A 24442-nucleotide genomic window follows, 5' to 3' on the forward strand; every position below is an offset into this window, starting at 1 on the left:
TGCATATTAATGCTCTAAGGATTGTATACCAGTTCCAAATGTGTTCCTTCCACTTAGGTTCCTCCCCTGTAGGTCCCAGGGGAGGCTCACCCAGGCCTAGGGTCAGTGAGGACCTAGTCAGGGAACTTCTGGAGGGACTAGACATATTTAAATCAGCAGGTCCTGACAATCTCCACCCCAGAGTGCTGCAGGAATTAGCAGACGTCATTGTGGGACCCCTGGTATGGTTTTACGAGCGCTCATAGTAAGTCCTGGGTAAGCTTTTTGAGAGAGTTATCCTGGTGCATGTCCGTGAGGGGCCAGCAGGGGAGATCATGCTTAGGGGCAACCAACATGGGTTCATTCAAGTCAGGTCCTGTCAGACCAACCTGGTGGCCTTCTATGACGAGGTCACAAAATCCTTAGACGCAGGTGTAGCAGTGGACATAGTCTTTCTGGACTTCAGGAAGGCCTTTGACACTGTCTCTCACCCCATTCTCATTAAAAAACTAGGGGATTGTGGTGTTGACACCTACACAGTCAGATGGGTCACTAACTGGCCGGAGGGCCGCACCCAGAGAGTGGTGGTGGACGGGTCATTTTTGACCTGGAGAGATGTGGGCAGTGGGGTTCCCCAAGGCTCAGTCCTCGGACCCGCACTGTTCAACATCAGTGACTTGAATGGGGGTGTAAACAGCACCCTGTTCAAATTCACAGACGACACTAAGATGTGGGGAGAAGTGGGCATGCTAGAAGGGAGGAATAGGCTGCAATTGGACCTGGACAGGTTACAGGGATGGGTGGATGAGAACAGGATGGGTTTCAACACTGACAAGTGCAAGGTGCTGCACCTGGGGAGGAAGAACCAGCAGCATACCTGCAGGCTGGGGAACTCCCTTCTCATCAGCACAGAGGCAGATAACGATCTTGGAGTCATTATTGATGCCAAAATGAACAAGGGCCGACAGTGTGGGGACACGGTCAGGAAGGCCAACCACACCTTGTCATGCATCCACAGATGCATTTCGAGCAGGTCCAAGGAGGTGATCCTCCCCCTCTGTGTGACATTGGTTAGGCCGCAGTTGGAGTACTGCATCTAGTTCTGGGCGCCGCACTTCAGGAGGGATGTGAACAGCATGGAGAGGGTCCAGAGGAGGGCCGGGCCACCTGCATCATCAGGGGCCAGGAGGGTAGGCCCTACAAGGAGAGGTTAAGGAACCTGAACCTGTTCAGCCTCCACAAGAGAAGGCTGAGAGGGGATCTAGTGGCCATTTACAAATTAGTCAGAGGGGACCAGCAGGCATTGGGGGAGTCCCTGTTCCCCTGAGCACTCCCAGGAGTGACAAGAAATAACGGTCACAAACTGGCAGAAGGCAGATTCAGGCTAGATATCAGGAGGCACTACTTCGCTGTCAGGGTGGCTAGGATCTGGAACCAACTTCCAAGAGAAGTGGTGCTGGCTCCTACACTGGAGGTCTTTAAGAGGAGGCTAGGTGAACACCTTGCCGGGGTCATTTGACCCCAGTACTATTTCCTGCCATGGCAGGGCGTCGGACTTGATGCTCTGCTCAGGTCCCTTCCGACCCTACCAACTATGAAACTATGAATTACAGACACCTAGCTTTTACCCAGGAGCAATCCCATAGAGGGATTACTCAGTGCTTTAGTGTATTCCGGATTGAGGTTTTAATGTTAAAAAGTGGGATTCTCAAAAGCACCATGAGGTGATTTAAGAACACAAGATACATTGACTTTTGAAACCCCTACTGTAAAAGTCCTAATCTTTGCAGGAACTTTGAAAACATTTCAGTAATTTTCAGGAATTCAGTCCAATAGATGTAATGTTCTTTAAATAAAGGATGTTGTGTTTAGTGGGGTTACAATAGCATACCACTAGGAATCTCTCAATCAGAAGTAGGGTCTTATTCCCACAGCTTGTGCCAATAGAGTATCATGGCAGAGACCTTCTCAACCTTCTCAGCAATGATGGCACCGTTACTGAGTAGAATCTCTCCTCAGGTTGTAACTTTGACTGGTTTCATATGGAAGCCAAAAACGTCATTCAGTTTTAGAGTTCAGTAGAAAAGGAAAGTGATAGATTTTGGAGACGTGCTGTTAAATGGAACGAGAACAAGAAAGGTGGAGTACAGTATTACTGATGCTTAAAATTTACTGCTGTGCTAAAAAGATGATAATTTTCTGCTGGGATATTAGGTAGATGTATAATCTATTATTTCTTTATGTAAAATATAACTTTTATGGTACTTCATTTTTAGTGAAAAACTTAAGAAAACATGTCCTGTATATGCCAGAACTACAAATAATAGAGAAAATCTTCTCTTATAATGGTAAAAAAAACATGTATCACACAGCTACATTTTTTGATTATGGCTTTGAGGGATGAAAAATAGTGAACTATTAAGATAACTTTGTCAAATTAGACTCTGAATCTAGATGGCATTCATATCTTTTTGCAGCTTCCTTTACTTCATAGTTATTTTATAATATAGATTATAGAAGTATCTCAGCAGTAGCTAAAATAATTTCTGAGAAGATGTTACTTCAAGGCAGCACATATTTGCAAGTTCTACTGCAATATAAAAAATATGAGCCTGAACCTCTGTACTGAAACTGTTGACATGAAAAAAAAAAATCTGTCTTCAAATTTGAAAAGATTTAATATAGGATAGCAGTTTGAATATCTTTTGACTTAACAGTTATAAGTCAGCAGCTTGCAAGTTTAATGATTATGCATTATACTGTATCTTTACTACATGTACTAGGAAGTTCTTTAAAGAGCATAATTAAATGCCAGTAACATTAATCAAGCCCTGTCCTTCCCAAAATGATAGATATTGCAGGGGAAAAAAAGTTTGAATGGATAATTTCTACCTTTGTTTTTCTTTGTAATCACCAAAGGCTTTCTGTTTCTGATCAAATCAGTAGCATGAAGCAATAAGAGATCCTGTCAAACACTGCAAACTTCTGCTACAGCTAGGCATGTATCTAGGCAACAGCTGCTATGTGTAAGATAAAACTTGTTTGGAGACAGGAAAGATATTGTCTGTTTGAGAGGTTTGAGACGCTATATTAAAATTGTAGTGGAAAATCCCAAAAGTGAGCATCAGTTAATAATAAAATTAACCTTAGAATGCATCCTTCTTTTGTTTTCATAGGGGGAACATGCAGGTGGTCATCTTGTGCACGTCTTATAATGTTAAATATTTATGCCGCGTATCCTACATAGAGACAAACATTGAAACACTAAATTCCAGTGTTCTGCGTCACAATCTTCTGTCTTTACCCAACCAGTTTCAGTAATATGGCTGTCTCTGTGGCTTGTAAATACCCAATAAATTCTGTGTTCCTGTGGAATCTGTTGTAACTGTTGGAATCAGTGGGATTTCAGTGGACTGAAGCACTAAATAATGTGAGTGAAGCTGGTGGAACTACATCCTATGAGCTTGTTGTACACTTGCTATTACATATTCATGCACAGTGGATCCTCAGTTCCTTAGGAATTCATGAATGGTACTTGAGTGTCCAAGAAATCCAGGATCAGGGCAAATCCAGGCCTGGCATAAGTATGTGCATTAAAGTCTCATTAAAAACCCATGTTCCACTATCCCCATTAACGTAAGCAACAGTGTAAATGAGATATTGGGTGCAAGTAGTAAATAGCATGACTGTACTGATTTGGCAGTCAGGGACTTGAATGTTCCTGCCAAGGTGGCAGAACAAGAAACACAACTATCAGGAGGCTATAGAGTAAAGCTGATCTTTAAGTATGAAAATGCATAATTTGATTTTAATGGAGTGAGATTGGTGGGTGATGTAAATCAGCTTATCATTACTGTAGTCAATCAAGGTATGATGTGTGGATCTGGCCTAGAGTATTATTGTAAAGTAAGTCTGTAGTATAGTCCATACCATGAGATAATGTTTCAGAGCATGCTGAAGTCCAATCTTCAGACATCAGATAAAGAATATAAGGCACTGTTTAATGTCTGTATAAACAAAGTGGACCCTACTTTATCTTTCATCCTCTCGTTAGTTGCTTTATTATATATAAATCTGTTATGTTTATATGACCCCAATTAACATATTGTCTGTGCGCCAAAACTAATATTTCTATTCTATTAAAATAGATTCCTTTCTTGCAATACCAATTACAGCACCCTTTTTCTGGCTGTTTTGTACCCAGTTGTGACTTACACCATGTTTGCCACTACTGTAGGCTTCTTATGTAGTTTCATTCTTTTTTGTGGGAGAACGGAGGTTAAATTTCCAAAGGACTGATCTTTTACTTACACATATATAAAATTAAACAATAGAAGTCAGATCTGTTTCATTCAACATATGTTCCAAAATAGCAAACTGTATTTCAAATATCTTTTTTATTTGAAAAATGTAAAAAGAAATTGCGTGGCAGTTAATTTTAATTATGAGAACTCTCAAGTATTGCTTCTGCTTTTAAACTTTTTGCCTTTATATAAGATCATTTGAGGTTTTTATTTTTTTATTTTTTGGTACAAATGTATTGAGTCAAGGTTTAAAATATTAGAATAACATTTTAATTTTGAGATTTCTTCAAAACTTGTTCTTTCATACTATTGAACGTGGACATAATATTGCCCATGCTAACAGATGGAACTCCTAGAGAGAGTAAATGTAGGCATATGATTTGTGGGATTGGATAGACATATTTAAATGATCTCATTAACACCTATAATAAATACTAGAGTGATAAGTACGTGGAACTAAACACTTTTTGAAAGAGGCCTGAGAATCCTCAGTTATTTGTATTTCAGTCTTTCATTGAATTTTATCTGACAAAACTGGTTGCCTCTGTGATAAAGGTTTTGTATATCTTTCACAGTTTAATATATAACATCTTAAACAGGGCTTTTGGCAGGATAACTGTTGTATGAATATAAAGAGGTAAACTAATTCTGGTTATGCTGGCTACATGGACAGGTCCAATAGAAATCTGCTTATTTTGACCTGAGCTCCCATATATGGTATGTGACTATCCCGAGATTCCTTTTCTGCACTAAACAAAATGAAATCCTAGGTGTGTTTGCAGTTTGAGGTTGTCTCGTAGCTTTGCAAAACGATCTCCTTTCCTGAAGTAGTCCCCCAAGTACTTTCTACACAAAAATGTGTCACTTGCTTGGATATGGTAGCCAGAAGATACTTCTCCTTTAGAAGTATTTCTTTCATTCACAGATTAGTTAATTTAAGGTAAGGCTCTGTTAGTATATAGTCACTTCTTTATTGAAAAACATTAATTTTGTCTAAGCATAAAACTTAATTTACATAGTACCCTAGAACTGGCATATTCTTAAGAACTGTTTTTAACATTGTAAATAGTTAGGCTGCTTTCCTTACCTTACTTTGACGGTTTCTTCTCTGGATATGTAGAAAAAATAATTGTTAGGCTAACTGAAAGATATTTTGTGTAGGAACAAATTGCTCCAAAGAATCGTCAAAATGTGTTTACTTATATATTATACGTTTAATGTTTATTACTGACTTTATGCTGTAGTCTTCAGCTATTATCTGAAATAGGTTTATTTTAAAAATCACTTTTAATTAGGTTAATTATTTTATCTTTTATTGATTGGCAGACTGTACATTTTAAATATTCAGTGTTAATGTAATGCTTGCATCTATCTTTTTATCAATAGGATTGCATATTTCCTTCCATTTCATTGGAAACATTTCTAAATTCTAAGCAAATGTATAAAAAAAAAAATAACACTTTAATGCTGAGTAATAACATTTTAAATATTAACCAAGTAATTCTGATTTTTTGGGTGTGAAGTACGGGTATTTTACATATATCTACATGTTTTGTACTGTTAAAAGTTCCAGATATGGTGTTGAGTATCTTAAAAGTGAATACCTTATACAGTATGAGCAGACATTTTCTTTATGAGTTTACAAGAATCTTAGATATTTGAGATCAAATCTGTTACACATCCAATCAGAACTGCATGTCTAGACTTGTGTTCTGTGTGCTTAAGTCTCTGTGGATATCTTTATTTGGCTTCATTATTGAAATAAAGTTGATTTAAGTCCAGTTTTTCAGCTTTTTAGTTGTTGATCAGTAAATCCATCTCAACAGAAATTGACACTTTTCAGCCGAGTTGAAACTTTTTTAGAATGGAAGAGAACAGAAAGAACGTCACTACTCTTTTGAGCGAGAAAAAAGGTGTACAGAAAGGTCCTGTGTAGTTGCCACCAGGAGACAGGAATGGCTAGCTGCTGGGGAGAGAGACACTGCTTGTTGACACAGAGCTGGAGCTATGTTCTTCACGCACAGCTGTTTGTTCAGATACCACAGGCTCCTTCATTTACATCCTAAATTTTTGTTAAGCAGTAAGGCTGATTCAGACAGAACAGGGCTCATTTCAGTTGTTACATTTAAACCAATAAGGTTGGGACAAGAGAATAGCTGTGGTTTGCATTACAAAAACACACACACACACGAAAAAAAAAAAAGGAAAAAGAGAAAAGAAAAGCCCTGAGGCTACATGGGCAGACCTACAAGACTCAGCAAACAAATAGGAGGGATGAAGATTCTGCTGGTTCTTTGTCTGAGGCGCTCAGATATGATCAGCTGCTGTGCAGTGGGGGGAAAGCACACTGCTCCAAACTAGAGCAGTAGGAGCTGATGGTTCAAGAGTTTGGTGCGAGATGCAAACTCCCCGGTGCCACTTCCGACTCTAAGTCTTCCTGTGAAAGTCGGTGGTGGTGTGCTGCTTTTTTTTTTTTTTTTTTCGCTTTTTTTTTTTTTCCCCTCCCTTTCTGGAGAAGCAGCTTTCCCCCTTCAGACGCGTTTGCAGGCAGAGCCTGCAGCAGCAAGCACACGAGCCCTTGCTCTCGGCTCGGGTTTGCCCTCCAGGGACGCCGCGCTCCAAGGAGAGCTGCTCACCCGGGGGCGGCCGGCGGCGGAGCCCAGCGCTCCTCTCGCTTTGCCCAGGAATAAAAACTATGTGAGGAATGGTGATCGGAATCAGAGAAGGGGAAGGGAGCACCTAAAACTGGTGGATGCAGCAGATCCGATCACTGTAAGTACAAAGCGGCTGTTTTAAAACTCTCATGGACTGACAGCAGCTGTCCTGCGTTGCAAGGCAGGGAGATAACACTGGCTCTTTTCTAGTGAAGCTCCTTCTTTAAAAAAAAAAAGAGAAGAAATTACTAAATAAATCCATGAATGAGATGGCCTCATTGCACAACAGTGTGGGGTTTTTTCCCCAAGCCCTGCAGTAACCTTGCATGGGGTCCCATCACAGAGCCCTTTCTCTTTCATGATGCATTAATACCCAATTATAAATCGCAGGTTTGGTTTGGGTTTTTTAACCGGCTCATTTTGGCCCTGTTTCAGGTTTGGGTGTCTGCCCCCAAAGCAGATGTGACATTGCTCTATTCGTTCCAGTCAGGCGGTGGCTCCTCTTCCTTGCTCCCGTTTGGTTTCCAAGCCGTTCATTGAAAAGAAACCGAACGGATGCTGAGTTGCTGCGGTTTAAAATCAAATGTAATACACATGATTTCTACAGACCAGTGTGAAAGAGGTTCAAGAGCAGGAGAAAAAAAAAATGAAGAAATTCGGAGGAAGAAGGCATGACAGAGGTTTTGACAGCACTTCTGAAGCAGGAAATCCTTTTGCTTAATATGTTTTAATTTTCCAAACACCAGGCACAACATGCAGATCCCCACAGGAGGACTTCTTGGGACAGAATAAACACCTACACAACTAAAATATCTGACGTTTATTGACATTTTATGTGGCTTGTTTAGAATTAAGATCTTAGAACCAGGAAGTTAAGGCTCTTTGAAGCCTCATTAAATTTTACATCTTGCTTTTGAGCAATCAAGACTCACAAAACATTCACTAGTATGTATTTCTTGAGGTGTTTTTGACACGCATCAATAAAAGGGATGACTGGCTGCTCCAATAAAAGATTTGTTCTATAAAAGAAGAGATGTCAGGGACTTGAAAAGTGCTGCTGCTTTGGAGATTTTTAGCAACCAAGCTTCTTACATGAGACAAACAGAAAAGTTCATAAAACTTTTTTAAAACACCAAACAATGCAACGGCTTTAATCCTTTTTACCTTTTAAATCGTTAAAAAGATAATTTTATAGGAATATCGTTTTCTGTGCAACCAGAAGTCTCTTATTCTACACATTCATTTAAGAGCCATTTCTCTCAAATTCCTAACTGAAATAATTTTGTCCAAAATTAAGGCTGCATAATTGTGTGCACGTGTGATTTGTGTGTACTCACTAGTTCACATACAATGAAATATTTAGTTATGGAATTCCCTTGCCGCTTGGATTTTCCTCAGACCCAATATGTTCCGTAAGCGAACAGCCGTAATTTTTCAAACTTGAAAATTTTGTGCAGTGACAGCCACAGAAGCTGAAATATATCACTCTTCACCTTTTGGACTGCACATTAGAATACACAATTCCAAAGAAAAGCAGTCTTTTTTTTAAACTATTGACAAATGTAAAGTATTTCTAATGAGCCAAAAAGCCTTTGGGGAGCAGAAAACACTTTCAAGTTTCTGTACATGTTAGAAACACTGACCCAAAATAATATCTGTTCACATATCAGTTAGATGTCAAAATACTTCATTTTTTACAAATAGGTGTGTAAATATGAGTGAAGCTTAGTATTTTCAAAAAAAATAGTGCTTTAAAAATTAAATAGCTGTGATCATCCACTTCTTTTTGATAATTACAATTGGTCTTTGAAGAAGTAATTGAGTGAAAAAATACTTTACTTCCTCACCTATTTTCTACACTGTATACTTTTATGATTTTTGAAGAGTGAAAGTAAAATGAAAGTCTTTAATAGGGTGTAGCAAGGTCACCTTTTGCTGCTAGATTTTCACTTTAATTTATATACATTTTACACTTGAAACTGCAATTATTTGTGAAGGCTGGAAAATGTTGGAGAAGAGGAAGGGAATGCTATGATGAAAAACATATACTTCTCTTGAAAACAGCACTTTTCCTAAGAAGAAATAGTCTGATTAGAAAATTGCCATTGTTTTTGAGATTTTTGGGAGCTAGAGTAAAACTGTGGTTGAAAAAAAAGACTAGTTCACATGCCAGCTATATTTATTTGGATAAGCTTAATGTTTTCACTTTGAAAATTTCTTTTCAGCTGGAAAAATGTTTTAAATTATAGTCATTTTATAAAAATTGCTTCTAGCAAGCAAAAAGACTGTGGAAAACCCATAATTTAGACAAGTACCTACATTTTATTTGCTCTGTGCTGCTGAGATTTAGAATCCCTTCCCATTTACAGTTTACTTTTCACAGAACATTATTAGCTTTTTGGCTTCATACATGATCTTCTGTCAGATGCTTTTGATTTGTAATTTAGCAAAGTGTAATAAACAGTGCAAAAGTCATGAATTTTCCTCTGCATCCTGAGCTCTGTGGTAGGGAAAATGTGATAAAATGTGTACCTTAAGTCCTGTTTGATGATCTCTCAAAGCAAGTTTGCCTTCTGGAAATAATTTCTGGGGTTGAAGAGCATGGTATTAACAGATTTAATGTGGCTATTCAATGGATTGGTGGAGTACTATGTGAGGTTTAACAAAATGAGAGAGACAAATTGAACATCAACAAAACCTACATCTGTGAAGAATTATACATTTAATTAGAAAAAAGGCAAACTTAAAAAACCTCATTAGCTAATCAGAATTTGATGTTACTGGTTTAAGATTTTAAATTGGTGAATTTTAAGTAGCTTTTCTGTCACTGTCCTGTTTTTGTCTTGTCATACTTAATGTAGTCCCAGTTATCTGCAATCCATATTAAGGATGGAGATGTCAATGTTACTTAAAATAATCAATTTATGCATAGCAATAATTTCTGATGCAGTATGAAGATTTTGTGTCTTGTGTCATTTTATGCATTTTTAGTCTAATTGGAGTACTGAATATTCTGTGGGTAACAACAGCTTTTCTGTCTTTCTGAATTATTTTTATGTATCCTTTTTTAACATATTGTTAGGGCCAACATTTATTTTTCCTTTTATTCAGTAGCTTGTTACTAAAATACATTTTCAAGCTTCATTTGTCTAGAAACTGGTAGCAAAGGGAAGAGATCACTAAGATCAAATCAGTGTAACCTAGAATTTTTCCCCCATATGAACTAGCCATCATGTGTGTTTCCTTACTACATTGTAATTTTGTACTACACATGAAAAACTGAGAGCATGTGAAGTGTAGCATTTTGTAAACTGTAACTAATTTCACTCACATCTGTGTCTAATTGTTGTCTGCATTCGCATTCTTGAGAGTAGATTTATTTTTCCTGGACCGCTATGTGGATTCAGCTGACCAGCCTAAGTGAGGATTAGTTGTTTTAAAGTTATTTTGATTAAAGAGTCATTTTCAAATATGGTAACATACAACACATGGTTTAAATAATCCTTGAGACACAAAGGAATATATCTGAAGTATGCCTAATGAAAATGAAGATCATGGATATGAACTTCCACAAACCATACAGTGTAAAAAGACATGAAAGGTATATATTTATTTCGTGATGCTACATCTAGCAAAAAAAAGCATCTTTTTTCCTTCTCAATCCTGAATTTTTTGAAAAATATTTTGGAATAATTATATACTTTGGCAATTGTTTTATTTTAGAAATATAAAAGTGACGGTGAACTGGACAATAATTAAAAATACAGTGCAGACACCACATTGCTTAGCTAATTAAAATAGAAATTAAAATATTTTTCTTGTGTTCATAGGAGATATCTTTTAAATGATCTTCCATATTACTAGGCAAAGATACCTCTTAAAACAAAGTTAGTTCTCACCTATAATTTATTCCACGTGTATAGAAATAGCAGGAGAGCAATATAACCTGAGGCATTCTGCTGGTTTCTGGGGTTGGGAGTAAAAAAAAATTTCATGTTACATCTGAGTACTTTTCTTTTTGTCTTTTTAATATGGTTTAGCTGTTTCAAACACATCTGATATTCCCATTGATCTAGCATGTTATAATGTATTTGAAAGCACAGTTTGCAGTGCTTTTACATATGCAGTTATAAAAAGATTGCAGGTTTTTTGCATGTGTTATTGAATGCTTATTGACATCATTTGTAATGTTATACATTGTTTGACTGCTTCTAGCAGTGGTTTACTCTTGTTTAGTAGTAATTCTGCCTCTCGTTAAAAATAACAAAAACTGCAGACTCATAAGTGAGATTTGCTTGGATGATTTTTATGGCACTTAAAATGCCTCATCTCCCTTGTCTTTGTTCTGTGATCATCTAAGAGATGTCAGTTCAGGTTGAATGGAAATGAAAGATTTTGAACACAGACATGTAGACAATATATACTCTTCCTGAAGAAGTTTGTTTGTTCTTTTAAGCCAACAGCCTATCCTCACCTGAATTTTTCACCTGCTGACAATTATTGCTATAGAGGAAAGTCAAGTATAAAAGAAAAGTTATTAAGTGCTGTCTAGCAGAATGCAGGTTCATAATGTTTTTTCTAATAATCAAGGATGAGAATATACTAGTCATCAAGTGGGAGGTGGAAGTTACTGTTTTATTCATTTGGAAGTTCTGATCATTTATTTCCACTGCAAAGACCAAACTGCCTTCTGATCCAGTGCCACCAAAGCCAGGTTTATGTTATTTACAGTTTTAATAAGCGATATTTGATGGTTGGTATCTGAAAATCCTACAAATGATTAGATGGAATAAATATTTAATAACTAGAACTCTTGAGCAGTAATGCCTGTTCTTTGGCATTTTGATCTGCTTTATTTTGCAGTATGGTGAAACCCTTAAGGAAATGGCCCAGTTGGTAGTAGACACACTTTTCAAATGGTTGCATAATATGGTTGTTCATTAAAGTTTTCAACTCTATATAACAATTGTATTTTCCCATTTTAAGAAGATTTTTTAGCTATTTCAGACTTGCCATGCCATATTTGAAATTGCCCAGAAGCTGATGTGTGGTTAGTTTAAATGAGAAAGAATAAATTAAGAAGAAATCTAATGTGATAAGTTTAAGAGACTGTTCAAAGTTAAAGGGGTGGGAAGGAGATATTTCAACCAATGATAACAAAAGATGAAAGATCTTCTGCGGATGCTGGGTGTTTAATGCTTGAGCTACTTCTGTTCAACATGTTCACTGTGTTAATAGCTACCTTTTCCAGGCACTTTCTAGCTACCTTGGCAAGACTGCTTTGCATGTAGCTTGGGGGAGGGGTAATCCAGTTTGCAGCTGTCACAGGCCAGTGATGAATCACTATCCCGTCATTTGGCTGCCTTCCCCCTGACATGGGGAGAAGGGAGGAGGACCAGCAGGAGGAAACAACAGTTGAGTCTTCAATTTAAAGACAATATGCCTTTCTCTATTCCAGTATCCTCCTCATTTTAGCTTAAAGGAAAGAATTGTCACCTGCAATAATATTCTTTGTTTAAATTAAGGCCTCATATTAAAGCAAAATAATTGAGGCTTCTATTTGCTTCTCTGGTTTGCAGGTGCAAAAGTCTCAAACCAGTTCAGATGTTGCTGTTTCCTCAAGTTGCAGGTAAGTATATGATTGATTTGGCCTCTCTATGGAAAGTGCTATTTATTTCAGGTGGCAGTAAATTTTTATTATTGTTGTCCACTTTAAGCTGGAGAATTTTACTTAAATGCTTGAAGATTTATGAGTTGAATTTATACATTGAAGTCAAAACTATGAATAAATTCACTTCTGCACTGAAATGCTCTTAATTGAATCATTTTATTTAAAGAAAACTTTCTTTATAACCACAGTTTTGCTTTTAAAATGTGTGGTTCAATTTTTACTAATGCAAGTTAAAATGGAAGATTGTTTTAAAAATGTTCATAACCAGAACTCATTTCAAATGCAAAATCAAATGGTTGAAATTATATTTAAAAGTGAAGTATAGAGGGAGAAAAGATATATTTTTATGTAACTTTTTAAAAAGTTCCTTCACTACCGTATTGAAAGTGGAAGCATTACAGGTTCAGTTGATTTGGAAAAAAGTAAACTACAAATTTTCTATAAGGAAACATTACTTTGAAAAAGTTAATCATTGGCATAATCAGAAGTTTCAGGCATATATTTTGTTTAAAAGTATAATGGATACAAGCTGAGAGATTTCTAATGTGTGTCATGGTCAGTGAACATTTTTTTTATAAAGCCAATAAACATGAATGTAAGATTCTTATGAATATTCATTTTTTTTGCATTGAATCTAAATTGTTGTTTTTTTTATTTTGACCAAATGACAACTTAGCTACTGCAGAATGCCAAGGCATACAAACGCCTACATGGATTCACTGTATGTTGGCCTTAACCCTTTTCAATTGGGCACGCTTTATGTAATCCACAAAGCAAACAAGTTAGCAGACATAATAATGTTTTAATGCTGCATTTGTTTCAATGGAAACAGAGGAACAATTAAGTAGTTTGCCAGAGTAAACACATACATCAGGAATATCTCATTCCCTGCCACTAGACTATAGGTTTCAACAATTACTTCAAGTGTTTTATTTGGTTTGGAGACCCATTAAATTGCAAATAGGTGGTAAATTTTGAAGAATGAGAGTTAATCTGTTGCTAAGGAGATATATTTCTTTAGATATTTATGATTCTCCCCTTATTCATACTTTAAAAGGTGTAAGTTGATCAGAAGATCTTAGGAGCAGTTTCCTATATTTTACATTTTATTCTTTTAAGATTTGCAATATGATTGTTGATCATGAATCAAATATATAGTATGACTACACAAGAGTTAACATACTAATGCCAAGGAAAAAGTACATGATAGAGAGTGCTACTGATTAATTAAAAAGTATTTTTGAAGAAATTTAATCTTGCGCTTTAATTAAGTGTGCTAAATGTTGTATGGACAATTCCTCCATATGCAAATTGAATGTATAGGTAAAATTGGCTACTTTTTGTTTTCAGGTCTATGGAAATGCAGGATCTAGCAAGCCCGCATAGCCGACTAAGTGGTAGTAGCGAATCCCCCAGTGGTCCAAAACTTGATAACTCTCACATAAATAATAATTCCATGACACCCAATGGCACAGAAGGTGAGCTACTGTTTTCTCTGTCTGTTTCATCCTTTATTCTGTCCCAAATGTTTGTTCAATGAATCATTCAGGCAGTAAGCGATATAGAGAGAAAAATATTTTACTATTTTAGGTGTTGCATCTTTATGTAATATGATGTATAAAGGCTATGTTCAGTGTTTATCAGTAGTTACTATTATCAGCTTTCAGCAATAGTTCTCATACCAGTTTTATATTCCCTTCACATATTTTGAATGCACTGAGTCAGTACTATGTGCACCACTGAAAATAAGATAGTTAAAATTCATTGACAATATATTTTTCATTTTAGTGATGGAAAAAAGGAAATATTTACATTTGTCTACCTAAGAAGGCAAACTAAAAGTGCTCATGACTATTTCTCATACTTTGTGCAAGTGCAGGTGACTGTGGTTATGAAAATTTTGCCATGTAGGTTAATTAAAATTGAAGTCTGCATCTGCTACAGATGGGATTGTTCACAATTCAAACAGGTGTAATCCATTTAGTGATGGTAAAATATACATATTTTTCAGATTTTCAAAAATCAGTGAACTTAGCAGCTGCCTATCTTTTGTTCTCAATATACCAGAATGCCATCAGTAGAGCAGATATCTACCCTACAAATTGTACGTTATAGTTTTAGAGAACTTTAGTTTTATATAGATTAGTTGTATATAGAGCTATTGAGCTGTTTATATAATTAGTTGTGAAAATAAAAAAAATCCAAATTAAGCTAGCTAACTATATTAAAAGTTTCTAATGCTTAAGCAAGGCTCCATTTTAGAATCACATTTTTATAAAGAATTTTCATATAAATGTACTTTGAGTAGTTCTTGCAGTAAAGGCTGGCTTTGTATTCAATTATACATAAATAACACAGCCAAACTGTTTTAGGTTATGAGCATGCATTGCGTTCTTCTAGAAGAGACATCTGTCAATCAAACAGATGTTGTGCCCCTGCAGCTCCCCAAACATCTCTGTTATTCATTCTAATTGGAGTCGAATGTTGTTTAGGATAGCTTATGGGATATCAGGTTGACAGTCAGTTGTGCTACAGTTGTGTATAATTTACTTTCTTCTATTACTGTAAAATAGGGTTTGTAAATCTGAACTTTAAATCCATTTTTAATTCTAAGAAAAACGTACAGTATTAACAGTAAAGTAAATGCTTATGTAAAAATGTGGTTTTCTCACTATTTTAATTGAGATTTTAAAAAATCATGTCTGCAGTATTTCTTCTTGCCATTAAACATTATGCTGTACCAAAGGACATCTAATAACATTTTTCAGACGTCCCAGAGTCCCATTTTTTAAATGTCATTAGGCACTTAGAGACTTAAATTCCATTTAAGTTTCATTTGGACTCAGGCACTTACGAAAATAGTAGTTTAGGCTCATTTCATTAAATCAATATATTCCTATTAATCAGTACTATGGGTAAAAACCTTACTGATCATTTAAAGACTTTGTTGTAAATTTTCCTGGTTTCTGTACCTGCTGTGCAATTTTGAAGGCTCTGCAGCAACACAGAATAGGATATATTCTGAACCAAGAGAGGCACATGCTATCTTTTGATCTGATTCAGACTACTTGTTAATCTAAATAAGAGCTCTGTACCCATAAAGAACACAGGGATCTCAAAATTTTCTTTTTTTATGCAACAAGTTGTATGTATAGTTTCCTTTCATACACCCATGTCAGTCAAAAAACATTCGATGAATACATCTGCAAATAATGTCTATGTTTGTCAGTGAGCATAACATTGAGTTTTATTGAAGAATGTAAACTAAACCGCTGCAAGCTATTTTTAACATGGTTTATATCTGACTTTAGAATTTACATGTTGAAGGCTTGCTCATTCAAAATAAATTAAACCAAGGAAGATGAAGTTTTTAAAATAACTTTTACAATCTGCGATGAAGCCCAACAGTTTTCTTTTGTTTGGAATTTCCCTTCAGGTGACATGACTCTGCTCAGCACTGCAGACTGGTTGCTAAGTACTAGTACACAGACCACTGCAGGTTTGCATAGCCTAGTGAACGCACCGAAAATGTTAGCATGCATTTTAAGATGTGGTCAAGACATTTATCTTGAAAAGTGTTTCTGGTCTAAACATTTAACATTTCTAGTAGTAATTCCCGTTGCTGGTTATCATCAGTAACACAATCAAAATTTCTGAAAGCAATATTACTTTAATTCATTTTAGAATAAGATAATGCCAAAGGGCTAAATTCTGATCTGAAAGACTCAAAACATTTTGATTTAAATTAGTGGAAGTTGCATAAGAACTAGAAGGCAATAGTTTGCCTTGAATCTGGCAAATGTATTTTGCTTACCTTGGGAAAATGATAATTAAAAATATAATCAATGGCTGAATACACTGAATATTCTTTTCAAATTAAGGACGTACTAATTTTTTTCTTACTCCTTTTGAAGTAGGATCAGGTTAAAGAGCAAATTCTACTATAGAGAATTACATTCTATTTTGTTTCCAGTTGCTTTCCTTAAAATGCTTTAGTATAAATAATGTGTGGCTTGCTTGTTTGTTGCATGTGGAATGGAGATGCATTATTAAATCTTCACATGTTAAATGTAATATGTGAAAATTGCTGTTCAAGAATGAATGGGCTTCATTCTCATTAGCACAAGGAACCCTCTTCTTCACTTTGGTGTAAATGAGCCTTCATGTAAATGAGAATCAGAGCCTCAAGGTTTACATGTTTGCATGTCATATGTTTATTACAAAGATATTTGTTCAGTTTTATTTGATTGTGTGAGTTAGGCAGAATTTGCACCTCAGAGTACAAAATATTTTCAATAAAAAAAATCTGTCCCAAGGTAAAATGTCCCTGTTTCAAACAGGTGCTCATTAATTCTTCTCAGGCACGGTTTCGGACATGTCTCTTATTGATATTGTACTACAAGAGGATGTGGTTGGTAGATATCTGACTGTTATTATTTAATAGTTTTAGCTTCACACTTAGTGGTAAACTTTCAAAGCATTGAATACGGATTTAGTTGTATGATTGAATCATACAGTTTAATCCCGGCATGCAACTTGGATATAATCCTTCAGACTGCTTAGTGTCACATGGTGTGGCACTTATATTTGTTGTAAAGCAGCACAGTAGGCAATGGTACAAAGGGAAGCCAAACCATTATATAAAGCATGAATGCCTTTAAGGCTGATTGCAAGGGGAGAAATTGCATTTTAATACCCACTTGCTGTTTACTTGCTTCTGATAGATCAGCTAGACTTTTTTTAACTCATCCAGAAAAACTTATGAAGAGTTTAGATTAGGTCTGACTTCTTTTTTTGCTGCAGACACCAATTCTTCTGTGACATTCTCTCTCAAATTACACTAGTTCCCATAAATCAAAGCAGTATTCTTTAAATTAATGTTGGATTGTGAGACTATTGTCTCAGTGCATGTGTGGTGAGGATGTTTAAGGCAAAGACAAAAGTAATTTCTGATTGATTAATTTGGTTTCTTCTGTTTCTCCTATGCCAATCTAGTTAGCATAATTCCCTAAGCCAGTGCATGAAGTCGGGACAGGGGAAGTGAAGTTCTGTCCTACATATCCACTATAGAGGGATATGTAGGACAGATCTTGCTTAAATAGGGAGCTCCTAGGCAATACATATGGTGGTAGCACTAAAATGTTTGTCTGAAAAGGTTAAGAAAAAGGCAACCTTGCATTCCAAGAAAGGAATGGAGTGTCTTGGTGTATTGTATAACCCATATTACTGCAACATTTGAGCATCTCGCAATCTTCTTAAGTATTTATTTCCATAACATCCCTGTGATGAAGGGAAGAGTTGTTATTGTGCTTTAATAAATTCCAAATACCTTTTTTTTAAAACTATTACTTTGTGACTTACCCGAAGTCACCCAAGAAGTCTATGGCAGCACAGGGAAGTGAATGTGGGTCTTCCATGTCCTTTACTAGGACCTTGATCCCTGGATATGTCTTCCTGTAGGAGAAAAGCTGGTATATCAAGACTGTTGCTGAGGAACTTAAGAAAAAACCCTCAAGTTCACTTGTAAGAAATTACTTTTCATCAGTGGTACTATTTCTATTCAGTCAGTGCCAAGCTTTGAAAAAAATGCAGGTTGGGGACAGGGAAGGGATTCAAATGAGTAAACAGTCTTCTACACTTCTGAAATAAGCTGCTAAATCAGATGGCTAATTCTAGTAGTTAATGGGTATCACATCCCATGAATAGTCAAAAAGTAGAAATATAATCACAGAATCATTGAAAATTAGGGTTGGAAGGGACCTCAGGAGGTCCCTTCCAACTGGTATTAATGACTGTTATGGAACTAGTTTACCCAGAAAACTGCAACCTTTGCCCCTCATGTTTATCTTTTTGCTGTCTTGAACCCAAAGGAACAAACCGGTAGTCTGTTTTTTCCCCTTAACTTCTTGCATCCCATTTATATTAAATGTATGGATATGCTTCTGTCTGAAAAAAAGGAACAGAAGTTTCTATGGAAATGGAAATGCCTCTGTGGGAAAAATGGATAACAAATAGAGGTGGATTTTTTCAAAGGAACCCTAGATTTCAGTATGTTTGGTGGCTTTGAAAATCTCCATACTAATCTGTAAATTACCTTTCCTTGATGTAAACCAGGATGTGATCCCCTGACAAAGATGGCTAAAACTTCCTGGACAAGGAGATCACTGTTCGAAAAATAGTTTTAAGCCTGGAGAATTGTAATCCACCTTCATGAGTTCAAAAGGAAGCACCAACAATGTGTTTATCATGAGCTTGTATTTTATATTTGAGGACTCCACTGGTTACTCTTTGAAGCCTCAGGAAGATGACTTCCCAGTACGAGAATGAGGGGGGAAGTGATGACCAGGGAACCAGCCCTAGGTCCTAACCGTGGGGGAGTGGAGGGAGAATAGAAATGGCTGCCACAATTCTGCCAGCAGCTCATGCAGTGCTGCTGCCCAGGGCGCTCGGGCATCATGTTACTCCTCTCTGACTTCCTTACCATTATCAAGCTAACTCTGAGGAAAATGCCTAGCTATACTGCCTATTATAGAATTTCTATTAACTACATATGCTGAAGGTTATCTAGAAGCTATAAGGGACTAACAGAAATCTTTTTTTTTAATGGGCCCAAGTTTGAAAATATGTTTCAGTAAATTCAAGTTAACATCCAAAATCATTACAAACATTCTTCCCGGTTAAAAAAAGAAATCAGTTGAGAAATGAACAGTGAAGAGATCTCCATGCTTTTTCATTGTCATCATTCTTTTTAATTTTCAGCCTACCAGACTTGCACTCTCCATTCAGCCCTTTCCATTTCTTTGTTATGAAAGGGGATGTATATTTTCAGAATGCCACTAATTTTTATATTGTTTATTAAATATGTAGTTCCAGTCCTGTTTTACAGAGTTCAATGTATCTGCGGGGTAGAATAATATTTAACGTTTGTAGAAATGAAATGGCCTTTTTGGCACTATGACATGTTTTGATTAAATGATGATGTAGGCATACAATATATTGAGCTTTCAAGTTGTATTTTTAACAGTCTTTTGTGGCACCAAAAGTAGCCTTTTGTAGGGATTACCTTTTTAGTCTGGTCATGTATTGGAAATTAATCCCTTAATTGAGAAATATATGCATCTTTAATTTTATTTCTATGATTAATTATAGGGCTGTGTGAAGCTTCGGTCCCTGATTAGATTCAGCAGCTAAATCTCCGAATCTGAACTGAATCAGGAGACCCTTTAATCTCTCTGAATCAAATCAGAACACTCAAAATTGATTCGGAGAGATTTGGAAAGATTCAGTGATTTGGACATAGACACAGCTTTAAATGTTTTTTCTATATACCTCAAGGTAGCGGGTAGCTCATCGATGCTGCAATGGTGGGGTAGATGGAGCATCCCACAGAAGTGCAGGGGCTCCCCAGCGTGCTCAGCAGCAGAGCCAGAAGTAGATCAGAAGCACTTCCAGTCCACTTCCGCATCCACAGGGGAGTGCTCTGGGGCCTCCCCATGTCCCCTGAGCTCAGTGATTGGTGCCTCCTGGACCTAGGGGGGCACCCAGGGTCCCCCCATGGCTGATCACCGAGCCAAGGGGACCATGCGGTGGGGGGGCCCCACACACTCAGCAGTGGACCCGGAAGCGGACTGGAAGTACTTCCGGTCCACTTCTGGGTTCGCCGCTGAGCACACAGGGAGCACCCCCACGCTCCAGTGGGATGCTCCATGTGCCCCAGCATCACAGCATTCATGAACCACACCTGGTACCTTGAGGAATGTAGAAAAAACATTTAAAGCTGTGTCTATGGCCAAATTGCTGATTCTCCAAATCAGCATCGAATCTTCAGATTGAATCGGGAATAGTGATCCGAATCAACAAATCGAATCACTGTCTTCAATTCAGGCCAAATCTGAATTAAATATGGCCCATTTCACACACCCCTAATAAATTAATCATTCTGTATAATTTTGTAAAATTACTGAATGATGTTAGGATGATGATCAGCTTAGCATTGAAGGAGTTTTTGGTTCCATTTCCAGAGTTTCTGCCATTTATATATCTTAAAGGTTCTAAACCTTGTGGTTGTAAAGAAAATCTTAAAGATGTAAAACAAGTGTAACTGATGCAGTAACATCTGCCTCAGTATGAGAACAGTTTAAATTGAATTAGCTAGGGAGGGAGTACAGTCTCATTGTAGTGTCAAGCCCTATCTAGTCATGAATAGGAAGATAAGCATGTGATAGAAAGAAAAGGATCCAGTCCAGTCACCTATGCAAATATACCCTGGATTCTGGGGTATACCTTGGATTCTGGTTCCTTGACAACCTATGATATTGCACATGCTTCCCTGGGAAGGAAGTGGGTGACTGGACAACCTAAACTTATGACTTCTTCATTCTTCCTTCTGTCACTTGCCAGGCTCTTATGTTCCTCTTCCAGGCTCTTGTGTTGTTTCCAAGAACTTCTTGTTGCCTTTCCTTGTTCAGAAGCCCTGGGGCACTGCTTTCATCCTCTTCCATATGAGTGTAGATCCTCACTTCTGAGTTAATTGTCCTCTGCATCTCCTCATAGTCTACCTTGACCCTGTCCTTCTGGCTTGATCCAGCAGCTCTGATAGCAAGGTCTGATGTTAGGAATATTGAATCCACATTTATAAACATATCACTTTGTAAATGTGAAAACATAATCTTCTCTTCATAGTCTCTCAAATACTTCCTTCACCCCTTCCCTTTTTCCAAAAGCTCCTCTTTTAAAACAAGCCAAAAAAATCAATTTCAAGTTTATAGGTGAAGCCATTTCAGAGATTTCCAACTAAATTAAGAAAATTATTTAAAAGGTGAATTTCTGGGATATTTTTCAAACATCATTGTTTGAATAAAACTCTGTTTCCAAACTTGCCAAATAAACTTCTTTGTTGTAGGATATGACATTCAAAGGAGATTTGTTTGTTTGTGGGGGTGGTAATGGATGGCAGAGATGTTTAAAATTGGGTTTTAAATGGAGGTAGCTTCATCAGAAACTACAAATCAGGTACCACTATTTCAAAATGATGGATAAAAATGTCTTGCATGCAAATTACCGTCTGGGGGTAACATTTCCTTCATAGCTCAGGAGGTGAACGTAGGAAATCAGTGACCCTTACATAACAGACTTGAGGTAGAAGTTCCTGTCTTAGTAGAAGAGGGTGTTGAATACAGAAACCTAGCAACTTCAGAAACCCATGCTTCTTGAGAGTCTGTAGCTACCAGGACAACAGTTTTGATTTAGTAGTCTTTCAAAGACTGTGTAATATACTTCAAAGGTTTACAAACATCATCTAATTCTAGAGCCAGCAGAAATAACAGGAAGTCATTGTGCTGCCTTGTTTAATTAGGAGACTGTTAGATCAACCAGGGGAGTTTCCTGATACTGGCACAATGAGAATACTAGCTAATGCCATTATTCATAATCTGAACGAATTTGACTCCAGCTCAGTCGGTCAGTCCTGGACTTTAAAGCCTGACCAAGAGGGAAAGGAAATTCTTCTCTACATACAAGCAGCCTTTCAGACTTTGGCCATTCCATTTCTGTCCTTCATGTCTCAGTGATACATGTTCAAGTTAAATATTGTCCTAGTTTTTCACTACCTAGCTTGCCATGTTCTGGCTGAAGACCAAACTTCTTGGGCTTCTAGCTGGGTATTCCGGAGAATCTTTTTTGCTCATTGATGGATGGGCTTGTGACATTGCAGTCAGCTATACTTTATTATCTGAGCCTTGTTTAGAAAGGTTAAAGAATACTAGCAAGTTACACACAGACATTGAAGAGTTACATGTGAACCATTATCTGTAGAGAAAATAGTGTCCAGAAACCCATTGACTGTGGAGATCACAGGAGGAAAAAAAATGGTATCACCACCTGAAAAATCATCTCATCTGTTCTGTCCAAATGATGGAGGAATAGATCCAGGAACACTCCTGATAAATATTCTATCTTACCACCAACAAAGAATATGGAACAAAGATATGTGAGTCAGACCAGAGGAAGGGAAGCTAAAGTTAAAATATTAGTAAAAACTTCTTCACAGTTAGCTTGATTGGGTTGGATAGTGGTCTCTGAAGGGAAGTGTCTGGAGTCCCTTTGCTAGTGAAGTTTAAAAGCAGAAAAATCAAAACTAACAGTCTTGCATTCACAGAGAGAGATGCATTTTTCTGAGATTCTGCAAGGGTTCATTTTATCTGGTGATGATTTTACCTGGAACAAGCCAGGTACTCTGATAAGCTTAAAAGGCATTTTAGCACGTAGGAGGGGAGTGGGATGAGGATCGGTAAAACAACTAGGTTTCCTTTGATAAACCTTCTTCTGCTGAACATGGGAATCCTTCAATCAATCTGTTTGTTGTAGCGGTCGAGTGGTAGGCCGGGAAATGGCAGGTGGGTAGTTTCCCGCGATGGAGCAGAATTAGGCATAGAAGCGTATCTATTAAACCAAGATTACTTTACTTACACTGTCGATGGACACAGCGTAGGCGAAGAGTTAACTTCAGTTACAGTTGCAAACCGAACGAGAGCTCTAGAAACCGAGGTGAGATGTCTGTGGACAATTCAATGAGCATGCAGGACACGGAGTACAACAATTCAACGAGCATGCAGGACACGGAGTACAACATTTCAACGAGCATGCAGGACACGGGGTACGTCGGGATAGTCGATGACAAGGAGTCGTTGGTGGTTGATCAGTCTGCCAAGTTCACTCCGAGATGGGCGCAGAGTTCTCCGACTTGGGCGGAAACTGCTCTAACTTTTATACGGCTAGCGAACCAATTGCTAGTCGCCACGTAGGAATAATTTAGAACCGACCAATAATGGTGTGTGTATTTACATAAGGATGGCAGGAACTTTTCTTCATCGGGGTTCTCCACTGTAGCGGAAAATGTCACCATGCCGAAAAGCTTCATTGTGCTAGAAAATTTCACTGTGCCGAGGCACTTAACTACTGAGTTCTGACATTTGTAACCAAGGGGTAACAATTCATGGCTGTCATGTCATAATGGCAAATGGAAATCTTTGAACACCAAAGGTCTTTTGTTATAAAATTCAGTCTCTTAACTGTTACACCTTTATCTTCTGGTCTTTATCCAGAAAGCTTTAAATGTTGCTTCTTTGGTTATGCTTTTCAACTGAACATTCTGTTTTAAAAGTTGATTAGTAGCCCTGGATGCTATTCTAACTTGTCTTTATCAAAATATTTTTTTTGTTTAAAATATTTTAGTTATATGTTAAGGTAATAGCATAATCACCAAAACACTGTCTCCCCCCACCTCCTCCGCACACACATACTTTACCTTGCTGTTGGCTTGAGGACATGCCCTCTTTAAAGCCTGTGTATACTCAGATGGATGTGTAACTATGTACAAGACGTAGGTATGTAAAGAAGAGTAAATACATACCAGGAAGACTAGCAAGTATGGGAGAAGACTAGGTTGGCTTAGCAGGGAGCTCTTCAGTAAGCTAAATCACAAAAAGCTTATAAGAAGTGAAAACTTGGTCAAACAATTAGGGATGAATATAAGAGTATTGCTCAGGCATGCAGGGGTGAAGTCAGGAAGGCCAAACTACAGTTGGAGTTGCAGTTAGCAAGTGATGTGAAGGGTAACAAGAAAGGTTTCTACAAGTATGTCAGTAGTAAGAGGAAGGTCAGGGAAAGTGTGGGTACCCTACTGAATGGAGGAGCCAACCTGGGGACAGATGATGCAGAAAAGGCTGAGCTATAGGTTTCCCTCACTTTATGTTCTCTGTGTGTGAATTCGCTGTTATACAATTACACTTTTTATGGCAAAAATTTGTTGTATGCGAGGTAATTTCACTCTTATG

The 24442-nt window shown here is 37.3% G+C and overlaps 1 protein-coding gene across 11 annotated transcripts in view; it reads left to right on the forward strand.

Annotated features, from left to right (window-relative positions):
- Positions 1-24442, forward strand: part of EYA1 (EYA transcriptional coactivator and phosphatase 1) — a 274101-nt gene that overhangs the window by 129814 nt on the left and 119845 nt on the right. For 9 of the 11 annotated variants that reach the window (XM_019498677.2, XM_019498678.2, XM_019498681.2 and 6 more), the window contains 2 exons: positions 12517-12566; positions 13959-14086. In XM_019498677.2, the coding sequence (XP_019354222.1) occupies positions 12517-12566; positions 13959-14086 (178 nt within the window). Of the gene's footprint in view, positions 1-5084; positions 5224-6434; positions 7056-12516; positions 12567-13958; positions 14087-24442 lie in introns of those variants that run through there. The other 2 variants (XM_019498683.2, XM_019498682.2) reach the window with 2 other exon arrangements.

This window comes from Alligator mississippiensis, chromosome 3 (assembly GCF_030867095.1).
Source record: "Alligator mississippiensis isolate rAllMis1 chromosome 3, rAllMis1, whole genome shotgun sequence".
NCBI lineage: Eukaryota > Metazoa > Chordata > Crocodylia > Alligatoridae > Alligator > Alligator mississippiensis.